Below are 24,965 nucleotides of genomic sequence, written 5' to 3' on the forward strand. Positions count from 1 at the left end.
TGTAAATTGTAGTCTAAAATGAAAAGATCTTCATATGTTGCAGTATGATTTAGTGCATGTTGCTGCTGGAGATTTACTAAGAGTAGAAGTTGTCTCGGGATCTGACAATGGCAAGCAAGCAAAAGAATATATGGAGAAAGGACAGTTGGTTCCAGATGAGATTGTTATCATGGTAAGGTTCTGTAAGTTTTTTGCTAAATTCTATTGATCTTAACATATATATATATATATATATATATATATATATATATATATATATATATATATATATATATATATATATATATATATATATATATATATGATCATTATCAATATTACTTCATGATTAACTAACAATTTTTAGTCGGTTCATTTCAGAAGTCAAAGAAAAAAGGGCTTAATGATAATTTATTGTCGATGCCTATCACAGGACCCATACCCAGTTATTCTCCTCCACTTTCACCACCAAAGGTAGCGAAATCGATAGAAGTTAACGACTGTAATGTACCGATTGCAATTGAACTGGCTGCCAAAACAATTCATGCTAGAGCTGCATCAATGCAGTATTTAGAAAAAGTAATAGAGGAAATAGCTTTGATCGGGTACCTGTAAGTCTTATTACTATAGGCCATTATAAAGTTATACTTATGTTATTGTAAGTTGTTTTTTATTACAGTAAAAATTTAATTGTTTTCATGCTGGCACAAAGTCAACGCATTATTTACGAAAGTTAATGGAGGAAGTAGCTTTAATCGGGTCCATGTAGGTCTTATTACTATAGGCCATTATAAAGTTAAACTTATGTTATTGTAAGTTGTTTTCTATTATAGTAAAAATTTAATTGTTTTCTGAATGTTTTTATATCAATCTGATAAATCTTATTACAATCTATGTTCAACTTTTTTAATTCTAATTACTTTTTATTGCAAATGTTTTGATTCTGAATTGTATTATTATTTTTTTAATGGATCAAGTATTTAATATCTTAATGATTCTAAGATTCTAACCATTTCGCAAACTTTTGTTGCATTAAAACAGACATGCATTGAGGCACAACAAAATGCAGCCCCTTCGGTCCAGTGACTATAAGTCTCAAGGGCAAGCACATATTCGACAGGAGAAGGTATAGCGTCTGCAAATGTAACTAAGAAAGTTGAAGAACTCTTGAAAGGTGATGCCTTGATTGACATATGCTACTTGTGTGGTAAAGGGAAACACTAAACAATTTCGATAGATGTCACATGCAAAAAATGAGAAGCTTTCTAAGAAATTGACTGAAAAAGCTTCTTGAATTGGAGGCTAACAAGTATTATAAATATTTGTGATCAGGTGATATGCACAAGATCAAGTGATATGCACAAGTTCTCAAATTGATCACTTTACAATTTGTGAGTTTGTACATCAGGTGCCGTGTCTATTTATGTGTGCCTTTTTAATGTTTAGATCTAATTGTATTCTTGACAATACTTTTTTCTTGATTTATGTAGACTTGAAAAGCTTATCATCGATCCAACAGAGGGTAATGCTTGGAGTGTAGATCACATTGTGCCAATATCTCGGTGTGGAGGCACCTTAAAATGTTATTTAATTTTATTATAACGTTCAAGAACCACTTGGTTCTATTGTATCGTTGACGTGTGGTATTATAACATTAACCCGTTTAGCATTAACGAGTCTTTTGAATTGCATTTTGAAACTGGAAATTTGATTATTGTGATATTTAGCCACAACAATCAGATTTCCAATATAAGAATAGAGACATGATGTTCATTTGCAAGTACAAGAAGTATATTTTGGTGGGTTGGCTGGTAGGATTTGACTGAAGATTGGTGGGTTAGATTTTGACGACAATAACACCCTATTACAGTTAGTGTGTGAAATATGATTACACGTATTTGTACACCCTATTACAGTTAGTGTGTGAAATAGGCTTTATACTTCATTATGTTAATTTGCACTCTTACGTTACAAGTTTTCTAGCATTTTTACACATTTTTATGTTAATCGGTATTGGTGTCTTTTTTATATCCGATCTTGATGGTTAGCTCATAATGATATCTTTACCCATAATTGTACTTCTAAATTTTCAAACTGTTATAGTCTGAACAAGAATTAATTTCTAAAAGGCATTGGTAATGGGTCAGAATTAATGAGTCAGTATAATGGGTAAAGTTGTCATAAAGTTTTTTACTTTATTTTTTTTTTAATTTTTTTAATAGGCACTGATAATGGGTCAGAATTAATGGGTTAGATTAATGGGTCAGTGTAATGGCTAAATTTGTTATACAGTTTTTTTTTTTTTTTTTTTTTTTTTTTTTTAGTTTTTAAAAGGCATTGGTAATGGGTCAGAATTACTTGGTCAGTGTAATGGGTAAAGTTGTTATAAAGTTTTTATTTTTTTCTAATTTTAAAAGTCATTAGTAATGAGTCAGAATTAATGGGTCAGTGTAATGAGTAAAGTTGTTATATTCAAAAGGAGTTACAAACATCATTACCCATTTAACCACTTGGTGAACTTTGTATACCCATTTAACCACCTCTTGAATGATAGTTCTTTTACCTCCAGATAGTGTGGAGAACAAGTATGACTGCAAGTGATGCTTGCGTGTGGAACATGGGGGGAAGTGTATGTAATGCAACATTAAATGGAGTAATGAAAACAACCTTTTTGGGGCTTAGCAGTCATCAAAAAATGTTCAACTATCAACAAGCTTGCAATTCAGCAATGCCATGTTACTTGAACAAATAAAACACATAATCATTACTCCCCAAATTGAGTATCGTTATTGAATTTTATGTTGGATATCTCCCTGTCATTACTCATTTTTTCTAAAGCCACATGCTAGGATATAGGAGTATCGTTAGTGTAAGTATTATAGACAATTCAATAAAGAAAAACACTATGTGAAAAGCAATCACCGATATGAGTCACTGTTATGTATTGTTCATATCTCAACTACACATTTTAATATTTATTTTTATCAACCAACAATGTAGGCGTTGGAATGCTCTACTGATCGTGTATTTATTGCATCGTCATCCGGTATTTCATGTGTTGAAGTGTTAAATTTGGACAAGTCCAACTGTAAATGCTGAAATACTCTACTATTCAACATATAAGGATTCTGACAAGTCAACACAGATTAATCCCTTAAAAAATCCCGCGAATTCGGGGGTCTTCAACTAACATGTCAAAGGAAATTATCACTACTGAAACAATACTCATGCTACCATACTCAATAAACGTGGTCTGATTGTGCAACCACACATTATCACTACTAACACGCAATACTCGTGCTACAATAAACGTGGTCTGATTGTGCAACCACACGAGGCAAACACCTCAATGCTTTTTGTATGTCTACAATAACTGTTTAAATATTTTATACTATGTTCAACTTTTAAAGTTTTTTATAGACATATATGGTTGGTTTTAAATTTTATGTACATACATTGGATACAGAATAACTAACGTAATTACTTACATTAAATACAATAATCATAAACATTTTTCTTTACAAACACTCACATAGCCCCGCGAATTCGCGGGTCCTCCACTAGTAATCTGATTATGCTATACGTATCTGAGTATAAATTTTCTCTCTTTTCTAAATAACCTAATTATAAAATATTTCATCTATTTATGTGATGGATTCACTTTATTCATAATTTAGGTAAATACTCCTATGTAGAAGTTCCATTTTAAAAAGTCAAAATTGCGCATAGTCCTTGTGGTTTGTACCATATTATACGGTTAATCAAATTATCAGTTTTTGATGCGAATAGTCCGTGTGATTTGCAAGAGAATCAAAGATAGTCCAATTCACCAACGTCGTTAATTTTTACCATTAAATTTTGACATGTGCGCTGCATGTGAGAGCAAATTCGTCATTTTACGCTAACCCTCACTCTTTCTCTAATATTTTCTCATTTCATATACCACAACCAAGATCATCCGATGACATAAATTAACACTTGCGAATCTTCAAACATATTTGATCTTTTGAAAATCATCATATGATTTAATGAATCACTACTACCGCTATTTATTAAACCACTAACTAGATCAAATGCACCATCTGCAAAAACAAAATCATGATTAATACCCAAATATTGCCATCTTCAAAATCAAAATCATGATTAATACTCAAATACTATCACCTTCATAATCAAAACTCATTTTCTATCCACTTCTTCATCTCTCATCAATTATTTGAATCCTTGGTTGTTGCTGTTGCTAACCATTTTCTATCCATTTTCAAACCCACTTTCACAAACAATATAATGGCTGATGCTATCAAACCTTTACGCAATCAAACAATGGCTAAAGATGACGACCACTACCTGTTGTGGACCGTAAACCCTCAAACACCACCATCAATTAGATCTGCACGACCAGAAATCCTTAACCACTACTACCACCACCTGCCCATGAATGCTTACCGAAATACAAATACATGATTTATATATGTACGTGAGTGATTGTGAAATTGAGGTTCGAAATAAAATCGTACTTCTGCAAAATCGAATCCCATCGTTCAGATACAGAGTGATTATGTTATCAGGGTTCGAATCGAATCGTCCTTGTGCAAAATCGAGTCGAATTCCATCGTTTAGATAAAGAGTGTTTGTGATATGGTTCAAAAAATGAATCGTCCCTGTACAAACATTGATTTGAATCCATCGTTTAGATGTGTAGTCTTTGTGATATTGGGTTTGTAATATTTAATGTTGTGTACAACAACATAATTTTGAAATTTAATTTAGTTTTAGGATTTTGAATGGTATTGATTTAGTGAATATGTAGATACGGTTTTGAATGGTGTTTAGGGAAGAAGAAGAAGATGGGGAAGGTGGAAATGAAAACTGAAAAGACGAATTTGCCCTCACATGCAACACACATGTCAAATTTTAATTGTAAAAATTAACGACGTTAGTGAGTTGGACTATCTTTACTCCTCTTACAAACTACATTGACTATTCACATCAAAAACAGATACTTTAACTTACCGTGCAATATGATACAAACCACATGAACTATCTGCACAATTTTGTCTATTAAAAACTTACAAACAAATGAAAAACTTTAGTTAAAGCGGTTAGTATATTGTTAACATTATTTTTTTAACGACATCAAGTATATCCTTGTGTATTCCGTTTGTGTTATTTGATTGGGATATATTACATGTTTTTATTATTTGAATCATAATTATTAGTGTAATAATTTAAATTGTAAATGAAGGAATATCGTGAAAGTTGAAACTTGAAAATCTCTAATTGAGATTCAAGTATAGTCTATAACTTCTATATCTATATAATCTATTAAAAGGGGATTTTGATAATGTTATGCAAAAATATCATCCTTCCTTGAAATATGATGATGTCATTAATTTTGTTTTTTAACAATAATTAAATTTTATATATTTAAACTCAATAAAAATACTTCCATATATTCCGACTTTGGTATTTCTAACCACTTCATCGATATTCTTTTGCCTTATCTAAAAGAAATATATCTCGTATTATATATTTATATTGCACTTCTGACTAATTATCTAAAAGTTACCTTCAATTATTTACAAAGAACGTATGTTACAAGAGACCCATGAACAAGGATACAAGACTTGGTATTGTTCATGGTAACAAACTTAGTTTCTACTCTGTATTACGCTATCATGTTACTTTAAAATTTTGAATGATAGTTTACGTTTTTACAACTATTTTTCTGTTTGCCTTTTCAAATATGCATTAACAAACCGTGTATTCAGGGGTCCTTCAACTGAGTCTATAACTTTAGAGTCCTCCTCAAAAGATTATTTAATACTTATAAATAATTTATTTCTTTGAATACAAGAGCGAAACAAAGCACTTTATGAACTTAAGGGATGATTATATCGTAGTGTGAAGTAACGCATCATGAGTAGTTCATCTGGTGGTATGAAAATCAATGGCATCGGCTGCGTGATTTGTGACTATAGGGTGGAATCCTTATCTCACGTGTTGTTTGGATGTTCACTTACGGGCGATCTATGGAGAAAGTTGAAACTTTGGATCGATTTGGAGAGCTTGGTCAACTTTGATTCTTGGGACCCATGATCTGTATGGTTTGATACATGGCAGAGTCCATCAGAGAAAAAATCTAAGCTATATGTCATCATGGCTTTTTTTTTTGGTATGTGTGGAGGTACTTGAATGACGTTTTGTTTGGATCCCGTTTGACGAAGATAGACGAAGATAGACGAATTATTCGACTCTATTTGTAGTTTTTCATTTAATTGGCTATGTAATAGAGACAAATTTATTATTCGTTGGGACACGTGGCTAATGAAGGCGCTGTAATCGTTTGTTATTACTTTTTAGCATCTTGCTAGGAATGTTTAGTAATAAATTTGATTTTGCATGTAAAAAAAATAACTCAACATGAGTAGCTTATATAAATGATAAATAAATATTTTTAAGGGATAGATATTTTCTTTGACCCTTGCGATTTGTTTACTAGTCACTTAACCTTGGCTCATCGTCACAACTAGTTGGGCGACCTGGCTTTTCGCCGGTTCTTCACCCTTGATTAACATTAATTACATAGCTAATTATTGTAAAGTAATTATTTATCATTTTTTTATTTTCCGTTTTATCGAGGAATGACCAAAAATAGTTATGTGGTTCATTTGTAATAAGCGTGAAAGTAGTTATTCATCATTTTTTGTTTTACCTTTCGTCTTGTCGAGAGAAAAGACCCAAATGCTCAATCAATAAAGTGAGACGTACATCAACGATTGGTACAAACTATTTAGTAAAATAGGAAAAACTATATATAATGACAATAAAGCAGTTATTAAACAATGAGTTAGGTAGTTAAATTATAATAAGAAAAAAAAAATTAAACAATAATCAAGTGAAAAATTATGTGATTGATTTAACAACAACAACAACAACAATAATAATAATAATAATAATAATAATAATAATAATAATAATAATAATAATAATAATAATAATAATAATAATAATAGTTATGGAGTAGTAAAAAATTATGTGGTCAATTTATAATGGATGAGAAGTTTAATGGTCAAATTATGAAGTGTGAAAAGTTTGTGGTGATTTTGTAAAAGCTATAAAGGTAACTATTATAAAGAGTGTGGGTGAATCGTAAAAAATAAAAATAATGATAATGAGTAGTTATGGAGTAGTGAAAATTATGTGGTCAATTTGTAGTGGATGAGAAGTTTAATGGTCAAATTATAAAGTGTGAAAAGTTTGTGGTGAATTTGTAAAATGTATAAAGTTAATTATTAGAAAGGGTGTGGGTGAATTGTAAAAAATAAAAAGTTTAGTGTGTATTTGTGAAGGGTTGAAAGTTTGCTATTCATTTTGGCTATGCCATTTAGATATACAGGGTAATTAGGATCTATTTTAAAATTTAATAATAACCTTTCTAGTCAACTCAACAATTATTAGTTAGAATCGTATATAAGTGAGAAACAAAACTTAGATGCTTTATGTAATGTTTTTATAGAAAGCATACTCAATATTACTAGAGTCCAAGAAATCACATAGAATTAGATTATAAACAAATCAAAAGTTCATGACTAGCTTATACTCCATTACTCCGTATCTATTTTTAAACTTAAATACAGATATAGAGAGATCTTGATTATCTTGCCTTTTACAATCAAATGTTCTTCGTACACTTTTGTAGCTTCATGGTTTCCTTTTAGTACATAACTAGTTGAGAAGCCTTCGCTTCGTGGCTGAGAACGTTTGCTAAATTCGATTGACAAAAAGAAAAGAAAAAATAGTCGCAATTTCAATAACTTAAGAGTAACTCGGGAGGTGATAATGTATATTTAATAATATGCTAAGTATATTTGTATATTCATAAATAATGTAGAGACTTAAATTGTAAATATAAAACAATTTCATGTTTATTACTCTAAAACAAAATTCCATTGGTAATGCGTGGCAGACCCGTTTTGAATATAGTTTGTTGTGTTTAGTTTATAAAATTATTTCGAGTTTAACGTTATGGTGGTGAAATCTAAATAGTCGCACTTTCAGTAACATAAGGATAATTCGGGAGGTGATCATGTATATTTAATAATATGCTAAGTATATATTTGTATGTTCATAAATAATGTAGTAAACTAAAATGTAAATGTAATTCAATTTAATGTTTATTTATCTAAAACAGAGCTCCGTTAGTAGTGCATGGAAGTTTCGAATATAATTTGTTGCTTTTAGTTCGTAAAATTATTTCGAGTTTACGGTTATGGTGGTGAAACCTAACTCTTGCCGAACGAAAAGATCATTCTCTTCAAAATTTATGTTGGTAAAGTTGATGGGGTTTTATTAAATATAGAAGTTACGTTTTGCCCCCTTGTATTTAACCTTTACACCCTTGAAAGTTTACATTTTTTACCGTTTAAGTGGACAAAGGTGACAATTTGTAGTGTTGCTCCTTGGGGTGTGTTTGACTGCGCAGCTTGTTGGAGCTTATGGGAACTTAAGCTTATTTTTTCCATAAGCTTAAGCTAGTAGCATCGCATCGTTTGGATGACATAAGTTTTCGAGCTTATGAAAAAAATAATCTCTAGAAAAAGAAGCTAGTTGTAGTAGCTATTAAAAATAAGCTCCTAAGTTTTCTTGCTTATAATGTTTAAAATTACACTTTTGACCCTTATATAATTATCTATCATATATTTTATTGTCTATTTTAGTCAATTTACAACAGTAAGTTCTTGCTCCAGCTACTTTTCACCAAACACTTATTAAAAAATAAGTTCCAGCTTCCAGCTTCAAAAATGAGCTCCAGCTACCAGCTCCGTCTATAAGTTCCAGCTCCAGCTATAAGTTGCAGCTCCAGCTAGTAACACCAAACACACCATTGGTGTATATGTTTAAGCACAATTTGGGACAAGTGGTTGAAATACAATTTAGTTACTATTCAGGGAGTTTTATCTTTTAGATAAAGAGAGAATGCATAGGGAGTATTTTATACCCAATGATTATTACATTTTATGAACGGCCTAAATTTATTAAAGGGGGTGATTCTTACACACCACTTTTTGATCCATATACACTTTTGTTCCATAAATTCACAATTACACCCATAAATTTATCTAGGGAGTTGAACTTATATTATTATTATTTTATGTATAATTAAAGGTATAATAGTAAATTAGGTGTAGATGGATCAAAAAATGGTATGTGAGGATCACCTCCAATAAAGGAGGGTGATTAAGAAAATAATACATGGGAGATTGTAACCACAAAGACAAATTAAGTTCAGTCTATTTGAAATGATATTTTCACTATTCAAATTACTCTTTTCACCAAAAACATGCATTATTGAGTTGTACAGTATAACTTATTAATACACAGTTTGTAGTGGAAGAAGTAATTTGGATGGTGGAAATATCAATTCTCATTTGTAATGATTCGAGAGCCAATTTAAAGAATAAACAACGATACTATATGTGGCTTTAAAAACTTAGTGCCAGTGGAAAGTTTTGTTGTTGCGATATATTGAATAGCAGTGAGGTTAGAATTATCAGTCCACTCCCAATCTTACGGTTCGGCAATATATTTCCAGTTAGCGAAAACAAAATCGACCCAGTTATGAGGTTTTGAGGGGGAGATAGGTCAAATAATAGACCAATCATCATGTGTACATATAAAAAAATAATTGTGTACATATTAATTCTCATAATATAGTGTTGTTTAATTGTTTTGATATGGTCAATTTTTAAGGGTAAATTGCAGTGTATTGTTATGATGCAGGAAGTGTTATTTTGATGCATCGAATCAGGGTCGAAGATCACAACCAACAGTCGAAGTATAGACACTTAATTGTATATCAAAATATAATCACTTTATGTGTTTTGGTTTCTAGCCCAGGCCCAATATTTAAATACTGTGAATTTCAACCCCACGACGTTTTAATTTTTTTCGGGTTGAACACTTCAACTTATTCTACAATAAGTAAGCCCATGCATATCCCCACCAATGACCCAATAGTGAGAACTGGCCATCTGCTGAAGCATTTTAAGAATAGATATATATATATATATATATATATATATATATATATATATATATATATATATATATATATATATATATATATATATATATATATATATATATATATATATATATATATATATATATATATATATATATATATATTTATATAGATAGATATATTTATATTTATATCTATAATTTCTGTTAAAATCCTATAATGATAATGTTATTATTAGGTTAATTTCTTTGTTAAGAAAAAATCAAAAATAAAAAGAAAAAAAATTTAAACTATCTTCATGATGTCATTGACATTGATTAAATATTTTATCTATTTATTTAAGTTAATTGAAATTCGCTTAGCTATACGTAAATATCCCGTATATGTAGCAATTAAAAATAAATATTTATTGTTATTCATAATTTAATTTGATGTTATATTGTTAGTTAACGATTTATGCCTATAAATTTGGCAACACTCTAAATATTATCATAAAACGATATGGACTAGCTTTAAAAAATATAAAGTGATTCTCACTATAATCAGTTTATGGAATTCACGAGGTTATGAATATTACTAATGATTTTAAAGGCATGTTTAGTGAAGGTTTCATTTACATATAAATTGATTTTAATAATTATTTATAGATACATTACATTTAACTCTTATTCAATTGTATATATAAAATCTAATTTATAGTATATTATAAATCTCTAAAATGATACTGTCATAAATAAAGATTATTCAAGTTTAAAAAAAATTCTAAAAGAAAGAAAAAATTTCTAAGCCCTTCATGATGATGTCATTAAAATAATTAATTATTTTTAATAAAAATATTAACATGTTAATTGTATAATATATGAAACATTATGTAACCTTATGATAAAATAAACTATTACCATATGTATAATATTTGAAGCATTATGTACAACCTTATAGTAAAACACCCACGTTACCATATGTACAAACAAAAAAACATATTGTACAATCTTTTACAAAACACATCATGAACACATGTACAAACTTTGAAGCATATTGTACAACCTTCATATAATAATTGTATTTTAGTTTTTTAAAAAAATTAAAGAGACATTTGTTATTACTAATAATAATTATAAAAAAAATATAAATATTCAATTTTAGAGTAAACTTTATTACTAACTCCGTCCCATCTTAAATATCCACTATTCTATTTTGGGTTGTCCCATTTCAAGTATCCACGTGATGTTTCAACCAATCAGAATAAGTTATTCTGGAGAGAGAATATTTCTAATTGGTGAAAAATGAAGTTAGTGAAATTTCTTAAAACTTTGTACAAAAAGTAACTGGACATTTGTAGTGGGACAGATAGAGTATTATTATATTATTATTATTCAAATATAGATATAGATTTTTTTACGGCATTAATTACGTTACATATGTATGCGAAATACATGTCTCAATAAAATGTTGTAATGTAGCTTTTATGAGAAGAAAAATAATAATTTTGATGAAAATTGGAAGAAAGTGGTGGAAGAATAAATGTAGTTTATTTATTCTGACTAAGTTAAGTATATCAATATGTTTGTAAAAACAATGACAAGTTTCTTAGTCGGAATATGTGGTTCAACCGGTCATTAAACTAAATGACTTTAGCATTTACGTTCACTTAATATCTAAAACATATCATTAAATTGTTTCGTTTAAACAAACCCGTAATTTCACGGATCATTAATATAAACAGTTTTTTTAAAGACAATTCCCGAACTGAACCACACTAGTCGACAACTTAGAGTTGATATAAACACGGTTTAAAGCAAGATAATAAGATACACCAACTAGTAACAAAAGGGAATACATACATTTAACTAACATACTTCATTTTAAAACCACGACCATATATGTGATCTGTGATCACATGGCTAAAAATTTGTACACATACCTATATGTTTAAAATACTTCATTTTTATTATATTACATTAGTTACATTAATACATTAATTGTGATTAGTAGCTAATTATCTTCTTCGCCTTCTCTTCACCTCATACTCTTGATCAGTTTTTCATCATTGTTCACATCATTCTCTCGGGTTTGACCGGTCAAAGGTGATTTCACTACGATCATTTCCTCCTTCGCTAACTCCAAATCGCGATCGATGTCACTATCTTTAACTACTTCGAGTGGTTTACATGTATAGAAATAAGCACAAGTCACATAGTACACTAAATTTACTAATTGTATACCACTCATTAACCAATAGTAGTAATCTAGTTTCCCTTTGTTCAAATTTCGATCGGGTAGCCAATTATGTTCCTTTCCCGTGTGATCATGAATCATCGATACAACAAACGTGCCAACGTAGCTTCCTATCGCCGCAGTGATTGAATTCAACGCCATACAAGTACTTCTCATACTTTCGGGTGCTTGATCATAAAGAAACTCCAAATGCCCCACCGAACTAAACGCTTCGGCTACTCCATGTAGACAAAATTGTGGAACTAGCCAAAAAACCGATATGGGAATTGTAGCAGTCGGCTTTTCGATTAAGTTATGACTCAAAGCGACTTGTTTTCGCTTTATTTCAACTAAAGCGGAAACTAATGTTGCAAGTATGTTTATTGCAAAACCTATTCCCATTCGTTGTAAGCATGTAATTCCAACAGGATTTTTAGTGAAACGTCGTGACAATGGAACAAATACACGGTTGTAAAGTGACAAACAAATGAGCATAGTAAGGACACCAAAGATTGATAAGCTAGCAGGAGGTATTTCGAAAGAAGGGGACATGTGTCGATCCATGGTTCCCGCTTGTATGATAATGAAACTATGTTGATGAGATTGCGATGTAACTAGGAGAATTGTGGCCGCCCATATTGGGACCATTCGTATAACCAATTTTATCTCTTCGACCCTATGGACAGTTGCTATTCGCCATAAGTTTGGAGATGAACAATCTTTCATGTCATCTTGTGTTACAATTGCAGCTCTATCAAACCATCTGAAACAATACATTTTAGTGTCAATATTGTAAATATAACATGTGTATTTATACGAAACATGTCTAAACTTGGATCGACGTAAAATACCTTAAGGTATTCGTATGTAACAATCTTCCATCAGCTGAAATCCTGGCATCCAACTCTTTATTTTCATAAAGAGATGTGTTTTTAGGCATGGCAATTTTTCTCTTCTTGATTGCAGCCACAACTACTTGGGCTACTCGAACCAACGGGCTCCCTTCGGGCTTAACCCTTCTATAAAGATGGGCCGCAACCACAAATGCAATAAATGATAAAACCATTGCAATTGTTGGGATCCCGAGCCCCAGGCCCCACCCGACTTTGTCTTGGATATAGACCACGACGGTTAGAGCCGTGAGGGTTGAAAGTCCCATACAAAAATAGTACCAGTTAAAAAAGTTACGGCCCGCGCTACTTGGGTTGGATTTGCCAGTGGTCATGTCGAACTGATCGGCTGCAAATGTGACTACGTTAGGACGAATGGCGCCGGAACCGAGGGAGGTCAAAAGGAGACAAAGGTAGAGGATCCATAGTTGAGATGAAGAAGCTTCTATGCAGTTTTCTTTTGTAGGACATGGTGGTGGTCTGAGTTGTGGTAGTATTGAAGATGTTGTGATGCATACCATTCCCTTAAAAAATAAACATAAGTCAAGCTTTGATTTAGCATGTTTGTCTTTGACTTCAATTTGACTTTCTTAAATGTTTCATAAAATACAGCATAACACTATTATTCTCCATTCCTACTATATTTGTTCACTTACTTCACTCACAAATCAATTTTTCACTTACATAAATAAATAAATATAATTTATTTTTCCTTTTTGTGTATATGTATTATGTATAAATATAATGAAAAATAAAATATAATCTCAACAAAAAGTAAAGTATAGCAATGATATTCTTTTTCTTAAATTTCATGTTTTTTAAAAGTGCATGATATAACTTAAATGGAGGGAGTATTAGTGGTAAAATTAACTTAAACAATGAAAACGTACCAGTAAATATATAAGTAGACCAACGACGATAGTATAGAAACGGCCAGCAAAAGAATCAGCAATTAAAGCACCGATAAGTGGCATAAAACCCGAAGTGCCACCAAAGTTTGTTAGTATGTTCGAAGCTTTAACCAATGGAAGGTTCAATTGTTGGGTCAAATACGTAATCAAATTCGAATAAAACCCAACTCCCGCAAATCTATCACATACTTCGTTTGCTGCAAGTTTGATGTCAAACTAAAAATTAACACCACATATTAAATCCAACAGCAAGCGTTGCCGACTTGACAGCCGCTTAGAACCTAAATTGAAATTCAAGTAGGTTTAGAACCTATGGAAATTTGATTCTACCATTTTCATGGCGTCTCACACTTTTTTTTTAAACCTACTTATTGGCCGGAGGTCCATTCGGAAACAATCTCTCTATCCATAGAACATTGAGATATGAGACTCTCTACTCTTGACGTGTTTCACTCTGGATGAAGAAATTACTTCTCTTTATTCTAGGAATAAGAGAATGATTGTCTACATGTTTCCTCCCCTATTCTACATATGTGAGATTGGGTTTCTTGTTGTGTATTACATCCAACCAAATGTAATTGATTACTTATGCATCTTTCAGTACTCTGTATTTACATATAAATTTTATTTTAATATCGTAGCAAGATATTATCATATAAACACATCATGTGAGCAATAATGAAATATATGTCAATAACTGACCATTCTCAAAAGCTAGTACAATTTTGGTATTATTTACGGAATATCTGTTTGTAAACGAACTTCTGTTACATATAAATGTTATTTGTGAACTCACCGGAAACATTTTATGGCTCCATCCTTGAACACACAAAAAATCCATAGATGATAATTTGTACTATCATATAAATACATCACTAACTGTACAGTGTTAGACTATAGAACATCATAACAATTAGTGGTGTACAGCGAAAAATGTATGGTACTAATCACTCCACACCCCTAAACCTATAAAACATATGCAGATTCTACTTGAGATGACTTTATGATGATGAATGTCAATCAGGCCAGATATTGGGGCGTGTAAGTTGTGCAATTATATCTAAAAAGGCCCAACATTACATATGGTTCATTTGATTTGATTTTACATTTTCTATAAGGATGATGCTAGTACGTATGATATTTTTTTACTCCGTAATATATACAAGGTCCATTTTTATTTAAAAGATACGACGACTCTGATGTCAATCAAGTTTCAAGATGTTTATATGGTGTAGATGGCAAGTTATAGATATAGATATATAGTAGATATAGAAATGAATATGTATGAAAAATGAGGGATAAATACATACCTAGAATGAATGGCATGGTTTTAATACCACCAAGAGTTTTCTTCTTGATGTTGTCTTCATGGTTAGTAGTCTCCCCATTCTCATCTTCTTTATTTGGAGACATTTTGTTTTTGATGACCTCCATGAATGTCTGAATGAATGATTATATATATACTACATGAATGAACTCAGTGAATCACATGAATATAGTGGTGAAGATGAGTCATGACATGATGTATATCTACATTTTCTCATTCACATTTCAATTTAAACATGTCACTTTAACACTTAAATTGCATTTTCAATTTTATTTGTTAAATACAACCATCCAACACTCATCAAAATGGTAAAAAGTTTTACCATATTCCTTAACAAACAAAAATGCCAACAAACTAGATCCAGAATCACATTTAACTTTTAGTAAATAAAAACCTACTTCAGTATTATAATATTGTATTATCTAAAATAACAGCGTTATCAAATCTCATTGTGAAATTTGAGAAATGTAAAATGTAGACGGTCACTCTTAATTTTTATTTTTTGAACGGCTATGTAGACCGTCACTTGATTATAGTAAAAACCTCTGTATAACTAACACTGGCATGTACTTAGACGATCTAAAATTGAAATTATCATTATCATCATATTAAAACACTACTAGAAAAGTATAAATTGGGGACGACCTTTTTCGGGACGACATAATGTCGTCCCCAAAAATAAGGAAAACGACAAAAAATGGGCCAGCTTTTTCTGAGACGTTTGACCAGTTTTTTGGGGACGACATTTAGGGACGACATGTCGTCCCCAAAGAAATTACCATTTTTCATTTATTTTTTTGGTAAAAAACTGGCTCCAAAAAGCAAAAAAAATCCCGCCAAACTTTTGGGGACGACATGTCGTCCCTAAATGTCGTCCCCAAAAAAAGAATTATATTTAATTGTTTTTTTGGCGCAGAAATATTTGGCTCCAAAGGTGGGAAAATTTCGTGCTATTTTTTGGGGACGACACGTCGTCTCTAAAAACTTTTGGGGATGACATTTGTGGCGCCTTTTGTGGCGCACCAGCGCCACTAAAGGTACAAACGAAAAAAGGTTGAATTCAACTAGTAATATTATTTTCTAGTATAAGTATTGCGTCACACACTATCATACTATATGGTTGTCCATTTTTATTTATTTTTTTATTAACGATCCGTCAAAAATTATTATTATTAATATTACTAGTTGTTTTTTTACTTTAATTTTTTATTTACTATATATTCAATTTCAATTGTGGATTTATCATTTCTCATATGATGGTTATTTGTTAGGAAGTGGTACAAGTGATAGTTACTTGTAGATTGTAGACAAATACGAAAATCTGAAAGACAGAAATTGTGTATGTTGGCACTTCATCACGAATGTTCATTCATACATGCATGAATTATGAATAACATAACGTTTACAATAAAACTTACACGTTGGTATCTTATTAAGAAAATTGGACAAAACTTTGTCCCACATTAAACCAACTTGCACTACAGTAGTACTAATATATTACAACAATTAGAGTTTTAATAATAATAATAATAATAATAATAATAATAATAATAATTAGTTCCACCAATTTATCTCGTGATGGCCTCACTACATAATAATTAGTTCCACCAAGTCAAGAGCATATATTACTATATCTCTACCCCACTACATCACTTCCACCAATTTATCTCTATTAATTTCTCCGTAATTAGTTCTTATATTGCAATCAGTCACTTTTAATATATTATTTGGACATTGCCACTTCTTTACCAATAAAAAATAACACTGCCACTTAATAATTTTCACGAAAAATTAAATTTCCCTCCACCAAATTTATGACTCCCCCCAAGTCTAAGAGAGTTAGAAAAAGGTAAAAGGAGTTTTTCATGGTTCCAGTTGTCCAAAAGTTAGAAAATAGAAAACCATAACTTTTTTCATCTTCATTTCCATCTCTGATTTCTCTGCTTCTGGCGTTACACTACTGTATCAAGGTAACTCACATCTCAGTATCTCACTTCTTTCTCTAAATCTAAATGTAAATCTCTAGTAATTTTTTGTTTATTTTTTCACAATAAATAGAGTTAACGATATGAAATTGATTTTTTTTTGAACAGAACGATATGAAATTGATTAGTAATGTTAAATTACAAAGTTTTAGAGATACATCAGTTTTGGTCCAAATTCTTTTAACTGTGATATGTGAAGTATTTTTGATTTTGATGTATTATAATCATGTAAAGTAGCAAACTGATTTGGAGTCAGGGGCGGAGTTAGTAGGGTGGCAGAGGGGTGCTTTGCCACCCCCAACTGAGGTAGTATATATGTATATGAATTGTGTTTTAATGGCTATATAATTGAGTTTAGAGTGACAATTTTGAAGTTGTAAAGTGAGGACAGAAAGAGTTGCAGGTAGAGTTTAGAATCTGGTAGGGATAACAACTTTTTGGTGAACTTCCAATCAACACCCCTCATCTTATAATTATAGTTTACTTTTGTCCTCGTAAATTTAACACCATGTCATTAAACTCTATATAGATTGCATTTACATGTTCAAATCTAACTGAATACGTAACTGTTTTTAAAGTTTTCATGAACTTAAAAAAAGAAGAACCAGTAGACGCACTTAAAGTTTAAATAAAAAATACTACTTAAATTGTTATTGAGATCTAAGTTACATGATTGTTTGTAAAGTTTTCATGAATAAAAATAAATAAAAAGCAGTAGATGCATTTAAATCAAATAAAACATGGAGTACATAATTTGTTCTAGTTGGAAGGTTGTTCATGAGGTCAATCATCGAAAACTGTGGGATAGAGACATCGTCGAAGAAACCGAAAGGGATGTTGTACACAACGCCAATTCATCCGATCTTATATTGGATGCTGATTTAGATAATATGACTTATACAAGTATGAGTGTACCTGGAGAATCATCAACAATTCATTTCAATCCACCAACACATGCAGTTGATGATGATGTTGACTTTATTATCGATTTAGACCCCATAATCCTTCCTCATGATTTATGTGAAGATGATGCTGATGTTTATGTGAAGATGACCCCACAATTCTGTAACATCCTGACATCGGGCCTAGGTGAAATTTACCTTTTTGCCCTTTAGGAGTGTTAAAGTGAATTTTAATGAAATATATAATTATTAATTATTTATAATTAATTGTTAGACCATTGGGTCCGTTTTATGACCAGGGTCCCGAAACAGGTTATATTATTTAATTATGACATCGTATGCTTTGCTGAATTAAATACGAAAGATATCTGATAACAGATAAATACCCGTGTATTATCGGGAATGGGTTTAAAACCCATTTAATTAAGTAAAACTGCTCGTGGTTTTTGTGGTTCCAGTACATTGTTTTATTTTCTTTTTATCTAGATCAAATAAAAACACACACATCACAAACACTAAAGCCTAGCCAAAATTGTTGATGATGAAGATGTAATTGAAGATTAAATTGTGGGTTTGTTCATCTCTCTCCCTCTCGTCTCTGTCACGCACCACTCGCCATCACCATTGAAAGACCTAGTTTTTATTGTTGAAGAGGATGATAAAATTGAAAGCTTTCAATCATGATTCGTGCTTCCTTTAACATCTAGCATCAAGGTTTGTCTTTAATTTATGCTTAATCTATGTTTATTTAGGGTTTTACTATTTGTTATTAAATGATGCAAATGGGTGCTTGAATCTTTTGATTTTGGTGATGAAATTGCTTGATAAATGTTAGATTTAAGTTGAATAATTGCTAGCAAATAATTTTGGGTTTGAATATAGCTAAAAAAAAATTGGTGTACCATGGGAGTGGACAGCAGCTTTTAGCTGCTACTGCTGCTGTTCGGTGGGCTGCCACCACTGCCACCACGGCTGCCCGCGGCAGCTGGTGGCCAGTGGTGGCGGTTGACGGATGGTGGCGGTGTTTGTCGATTTTTGGTACGCGAGATGGTTCGGGTTACCCGTTTGGACCCCGAATCGTTCGTGTTAATTTAGTAGTGATTGGTTTCGTCGTTTTTAGACTATGACCCATTTTTCTAGTTATAATTGGATTGTAAATGGTATAAGTATGTAAATAGTGTGGATTGCTGACTTTTAACTCGTGACCATAATGGTGAGTTAAATTTGGGTTATAAATTATATAAGTGGACTTTTTATACGGAATGCTCGGTTGGTAGTGACCCGAAACCCGTGGCCATAATTATGAATTGTGTGTAATATGTTTATATTTTAATGATTAGATCGCCCATTTGAACCCGTGACCCATTTGTGGATTTTGATTTTGTGTACATATGTGCATGTATAAGTGTATATATAGATTGATATATATTGATGTGTATATATGGGTATATATATTAAAATATTAACACACATATATATAAGAGTATATGTGTATGCAAATATGTGTGAATCGGCCATTTTGACCCCGTTGACCCATTTGCTTTCAAGTAAATTCCGGGCTCGTTCTGCGCAGAACAAGAAAAATAGGGCGAAGATGGAATACGCCAGTACGCAGGGTAGCAGGTCAATTGCCGACCGTGTGGTAAATCCTATTTTTAACTTTAGTTTATGGAAAATATTAATACGTGTCTGTAAATTTTAAATGGTCAAATATTAATATGTGTTTGCAGGCCTCTCTGGATCCTCCGAGTCTTATCGAAAACTTCAAGAACAACCACACTTTTAAGAAAGGTGGATGGAGTGGGGATAAAGCTAGGGTGAACCACGTAAGTACTTATATATATATATATATATATATATATATATATATATATATATATATATATATATATATATATATATATATATATATATATATATATATATATAAGTCAAACGAAGTCAACAAAAGTCAATTGGGTTAAAATTGGGTTAAATTTAGTCAATTGGTCAATATGGGTTAAAATTGATTTAAATGAAGTCAATTGGTCAATATAAGTATATGTATATGTATATGTGGGCCAAATGGTCAATATGGGTTAAAATTGGGTTAAATTGAGTCAATTAGTCAATATGGGTCAATATAAGTATATGTATATGTATATACGGGTCAAATGGTCAATATGGGTCAAATGGTCAATTGGGGTCAATGTGGATTAAAATCGTCCCCAATTGAGTCATTTAGTCAATATGGGTCAATATAAGTATATGTATATGTGTATATGGGTCAAATGGTGAATATGGGTTGTCGTATTGTTATATGATAATACTAATAATAATATTTGTTAACTATGTAGGAAAAAATGTTGAAATTAAAAGAAAAATATCCGGAAAGGAGTGATGAAGTCATTATGTTGGAAGTTTTAGGCAAACGTCGCGGGTACCGTCGCGGAGTGGGTAAAACGTTACCCGGATCGGCTAGTACATCATCTTCATCATCAACTTGTCAAACAAGACGACCACCACCACCGGGTTCCGAAAACCCATTGCTAAAGGAAGCGGTATACGATACTTTTGCCTTTAACAATATGGCAATCCCGCCCCAATGGCAATCTTTTTTCCCAACCCCCAATCAAACTCAAGAAACCGAAGGTGAAGACGAAGGTGATGACGATGAAGACATGGAAGAAAGTGGTGCGTCTCAAAGCGAAAGTGATGAAGAAAATGAAGATGAAGCAAGGTAAGTTTGTAAGTTTGTTTGCTATTCGGATTTGGTTTAAGTTTGTAAACTTTGGATAATGTTTTAAGGTTGTAAACTTTGTGTCGGATTGTAATCTTTTAGTATTCGGATTAAGTTTGTAACGGTTGGATAATGTTTCGGACATGTTTTAATTAATGTTGAGCTTGTGTTTGTGAAATATATTGTGTTTTGTGCAACAGGTTTTGATTTGGTTTAAATGTGCCGTTTTTACGGCTGGAAAAGCAGTTTTTAATCGGCCCAAAAACGATAACAGCTTATTGGGGACGACATGTTGTACCCTTTTGTCGTCCCCAATTACATTTTAATATTATTATTATTATTTAGAATGAAAATAGGATATTTTAATATTATTTTTTTAGAGACGACATGTCGTCCCTAAAGAGTCGTCCCAATTAGATTAAAAATATTATAATTATTAATTCGTTGGAAAAATGATTTTTTTAATATTATTTCTTTAGGGACGACATGCCGTCCCTAAAAGTCGTCCCCAAAAAATGGACAAGATTAACAATTGAAAAGTCAAAGTGGGTCCCACCGTCGTCCCTAAAAAAAAATCAGTCGTCCCGAAAAACTTTTCGCGACAGAACACTGGGGACGACTTTATGGGGACGACATGTCGTCCCGCAAGATTATTGAGGACGACATGTCGTCCCTAAAAACAAAATTTTGTTGTCCCCAATTGGGGTTTTTCCAGTAGTGAAACAATTTAAATTCCATGTTTAATTGTCAGCTTTATCTTGTTCCGTTCTATAAACCAAGCATTATGATTGTTGAAGGAGTTGATTATAAGAAAGTTTACATGTCCAATCTAAAAGTTATAAGTTATGTAACAACTGTAGTACGTTGAGACTTAACCTTTCGAATAAAAAGGAAATAAAGAAAAAATAAAGATGAAAGGACACGGAATGCGTTAGGTTGGCACAATTTTGTCATGCCATGTTACCACTCTAGCTAGTCGAATTAGGAACAAGTTTGATAAACTCAATTATATACCATCATTTAATATGTGGTTCATCATTCTTTGTTAGGTATTTCTTTTATATGTTGTGTAGTTTGTTTGTTTTAGCTTGTCCGCTTGGCTCTTAGACCATTGTTAATGTTAGAATTTAGGACCCAAACAAGACAAGTGATTGATCACAATCACTAAACCCACGAACGACAAACGAATTAAAACTAAAGCATAAAGTAAACGACGCAAGGATTTAACGTGGTTATATCTTATCTCGAAAACACGGAGACGGGTTTAGTCCACGGGCGCAAATCAGAGAATTTCTTTATATTTTTCGGGCACAGTATTTACATGTTACGATGAGGGTATTTATAGTGCAAATAACAAAACATGAAAAGATCTAGATCGACTTGCTGGCCAAGGAAACCGTCGCGTTCCGCGACACCATGTCGCTTTTCGCGACAAACAATGCTCCAACGCGACACCAAGACGCGACAGCATCCAACTCGATCCCTGCCACACCTGTCGCGTTCCAGTCGACTTCATCACGTTCCAACACGTCGCGTTTGGCGACTAACTCTACTCAAACGCGATACTTGCATTTTCTCGATCTTCTTGTTTAACTCGCTTCGCACTCAACAGTTAACGCGAGCGTGATCGGCCAGAAATGATGAAGGCACGATGGCTGCTTCACGGAAGGGAAATGGAGTGTGAGGGAGACGTGTTCCATTCTAGTTGGTGGATGATATATCCGTTGAGAAGATGCCAAATTCAAACGGATAGTTTTAAAAATTATAATAAAATTTAATATAATAAATAAAATAAAAAATTTTTATATCTTTTAAATACAACACATTTCTATACATTTTTACAAAACATTTCCATCATTCTCTCAACATTTCATAATCATGTCAAACCAATATCAAAATCTCAATCCTAATGAGGGCGGTTCATCTAATCTATACAATTTCGGGTCTCCTAATTTGCCCAGTTCGACCTCAAATTCCCCGCAAAATATTCGGGGTAATAGACCTGTTTGGCAATGTACCTCAACAAAAGCTTATTCACGAATTCAATAACGCTCAGTTTTTTGCTCAGTTTTTACCACAACAATATCCATCACAACAATCTTCATCACAACAATTTTCATCTCTACAATATCCATCACAATTCTCACAATTTTCGCAACCAGGCTTTATGCCATTTCAGCTTCCGTGTACGCAACCATGGTCACAATCACAACAAACTTTCACACCTCTAGATAACGACGAAGTCAAAGAAATTTGTGGTGAACCGCAACCACCACAAGTACGGGTTCGAACGAGTCACGGAAGAAAAGAAAAAGAAGTTGCGAAAGAACCACAAATTATAAAATTGTGGACTTCGCCAAAAGAAATTTGGTTGGCGTCTTGTTGGATTAGCTCTTCGGAAGATGGAGTTCATGATAATTTACAAAGAGGTAATGTTTTTTGGGGTAAAGTTCGTGACAAGTTCAACAATAACGATTCTGGTTGTTTACGAGGAGACGATCAATTAAGCGGCAAATGGCATCACATGGATAAGACGTGCAAAGATTTCATGGCTTTATATAATAAAGAAGAACGTAACACAAGGTGTAGGTGTTAATTGTGTTGTTAGTCACTAATACACTTGTGTAATGATGAAAGATTGTTAATGGGTTTAAGTTTGACCAAAATTCTAAGTCTAAGTGTTAAAATGGGTCAAATGGGTAATGGTTGAGCTAGTTGGGTAAGATGGGTATGAAATACCCATAATTTGTGTTAGTTGGTGTTAGTAGACTTTAATCACTAGCTTTAGTGATTAATGATGAGCCTTGGCCTTTAATGGGCAGTTTTGGTGTGAATGGTCATTTAATGCATTCGGGTCATTAAATGCTCAAGTGTAAAATGTTGGGGTCTAGTCCAACTAGTTGGGTATTAAATGTGTACTTAATGTATTAGGTACTTTGGTTGAAGCTTACAGAAGTGTTTAATCACCACCGGCGTGATAAGGTGAGTGGAATAGTTATGTATGTATGTATATGATTTATTTACTTGTAGGGTGTGGGTTAAAATTCGATGTTGACGATACCATATTCTAGAGTAGATTGTTTGTTTTGATGAGGGTTAAAGTTCGATGTTGACGATACCTCATGTATGGATTTAAAGTTCGATGTTGACGAAGCCATACACTATTGTAGTGACACTTAATGAGGGTTTAAGTTAGATGTTGACGATACCTCATATGTGGGTTTAAGTTCGATGTTGACGTTACCACATTTGTTAGGACGAATGGGAATTAAGTTCGATGTTGACGATACCATTAATTGGGCTAGCCTTGGGATTTTGAATACTAATGGATGTTGTGAACATCCTTGTTTTGTGCGTTGTAGTGTAACATATTTTATTATTTGTGCTATAAGCTATTGTTATACTAGCTTGCGTTATCGGAGATTAGCGTTATACTTTGCCATGGTATGCTAATTATATTGCTAGTATGTATGCGGAAAATGTGTGAGTGAATGCAAGTAAGTAGGTTATATATGTATGTGTATAATTATTGCATTCATTAAGCGTTAGCTTACCCCTCTCGTTGTTTACTTTTTAGATGCAGGTGCGGAGAAAGGGAAAGGGGTTGTTAGGCACTAGATTTCCCTTGTTGGATGCTTGTTGGAGCTTTTGGAAGTCGACCTAGTGTTTTGGGTAGTTTAGCCCCAAACCATGCTCGGGTGTTGTTTGATTTAAAACTATCATTTAATGGGTCGAACTTGTAAACATTCTATTAAAGGCCTTGGTGCCTCGTTATGTAAACTTTAAACTTGTTGTATGTTTAAAATGGGTGACATGAAACGATTTACATTAAGCAACCATTTAATTGGGCGTAAATTGTTTATTATTTTTTTTTATAAAAAAAAATTGTCGTGTTGGCTACGGGTTGGGTTGTTTCATCTATGCGCAGACTTATCTATCAATGTTTCATTTCTATTTTTAAGTTATTGTCTGCTATAATCTTTATGCCATTACATGTAAAGTAGTTCTATA

The 24,965-nt window shown here is 32.2% G+C and overlaps 2 protein-coding genes across 2 annotated transcripts; one reads left to right on the forward strand and one right to left on the reverse strand.

Annotated features, from left to right (window-relative positions):
• Window positions 1-11,847: 11,847 nt before the first annotated feature.
• Window positions 11,848-15,513, reverse strand: LOC139845247 (protein NRT1/ PTR FAMILY 3.1-like). The gene is made up of 4 exons (XM_071835499.1): window positions 15,332-15,513; window positions 14,001-14,218; window positions 13,072-13,634; window positions 11,848-12,983 (listed from the first exon to the last, which is right to left on the reverse strand). The coding sequence occupies exons 1-4, from the start codon at window positions 15,453-15,455 to the stop codon at window positions 12,023-12,025; spliced, it is 1,866 nt and encodes a 621-aa protein (XP_071691600.1). The 5' UTR covers window positions 15,456-15,513; the 3' UTR covers window positions 11,848-12,022.
• A 4,266-nt stretch (window positions 15,514-19,779) lies between these two features.
• LOC139843679 (uncharacterized) lies at window positions 19,780-21,143 on the forward strand. The gene is made up of 3 exons (XM_071833806.1): window positions 19,780-19,877; window positions 19,966-20,061; window positions 20,572-21,143. Exons 1-3 carry the CDS (start codon window positions 19,830-19,832, stop codon window positions 20,956-20,958), a joined length of 531 nt encoding a protein of 176 aa, XP_071689907.1. The 5' UTR covers window positions 19,780-19,829; the 3' UTR covers window positions 20,959-21,143.
• The last annotated feature ends 3,822 nt before the right edge of the window (window positions 21,144-24,965 follow it).

The sequence above is a fragment of the Rutidosis leptorrhynchoides genome, chromosome 4 (assembly GCF_046630445.1).
Source record: "Rutidosis leptorrhynchoides isolate AG116_Rl617_1_P2 chromosome 4, CSIRO_AGI_Rlap_v1, whole genome shotgun sequence".
NCBI lineage: Eukaryota > Viridiplantae > Streptophyta > Magnoliopsida > Asterales > Asteraceae > Rutidosis > Rutidosis leptorrhynchoides.

Excerpts from the sequence above, each read along its gene's own strand:
- LOC139845247 (XM_071835499.1), bottom strand. The coding sequence starts at position 15,455 with ATGGAGGTCATCAAAAACAAAATGTCTCCAAATAAAGAAGATGAGAAT. Across the intron at positions 14,219-15,331 it reads AACCATGCCATTCATTCTAG|CAAACGAAGTATGTGATAGA; the intron begins GTATGTATTTAT and ends TCAAACTTGCAG. Across the intron at positions 13,635-14,000 it reads GTCTACTTATATATTTACTG|GGAATGGTATGCATCACAAC; the intron begins GTACGTTTTCAT and ends TTATTTTTTAAG.
- LOC139843679 (XM_071833806.1), top strand. The coding sequence starts at position 19,830 with ATGGAATACGCCAGTACGCAGGGTAGCAGGTCAATTGCCGACCGTGTG. Across the intron at positions 19,878-19,965 it reads GGTCAATTGCCGACCGTGTG|GCCTCTCTGGATCCTCCGAG; the intron begins GTAAATCCTATT and ends ATGTGTTTGCAG. Across the intron at positions 20,062-20,571 it reads ATAAAGCTAGGGTGAACCAC|GAAAAAATGTTGAAATTAAA; the intron begins GTAAGTACTTAT and ends TTAACTATGTAG.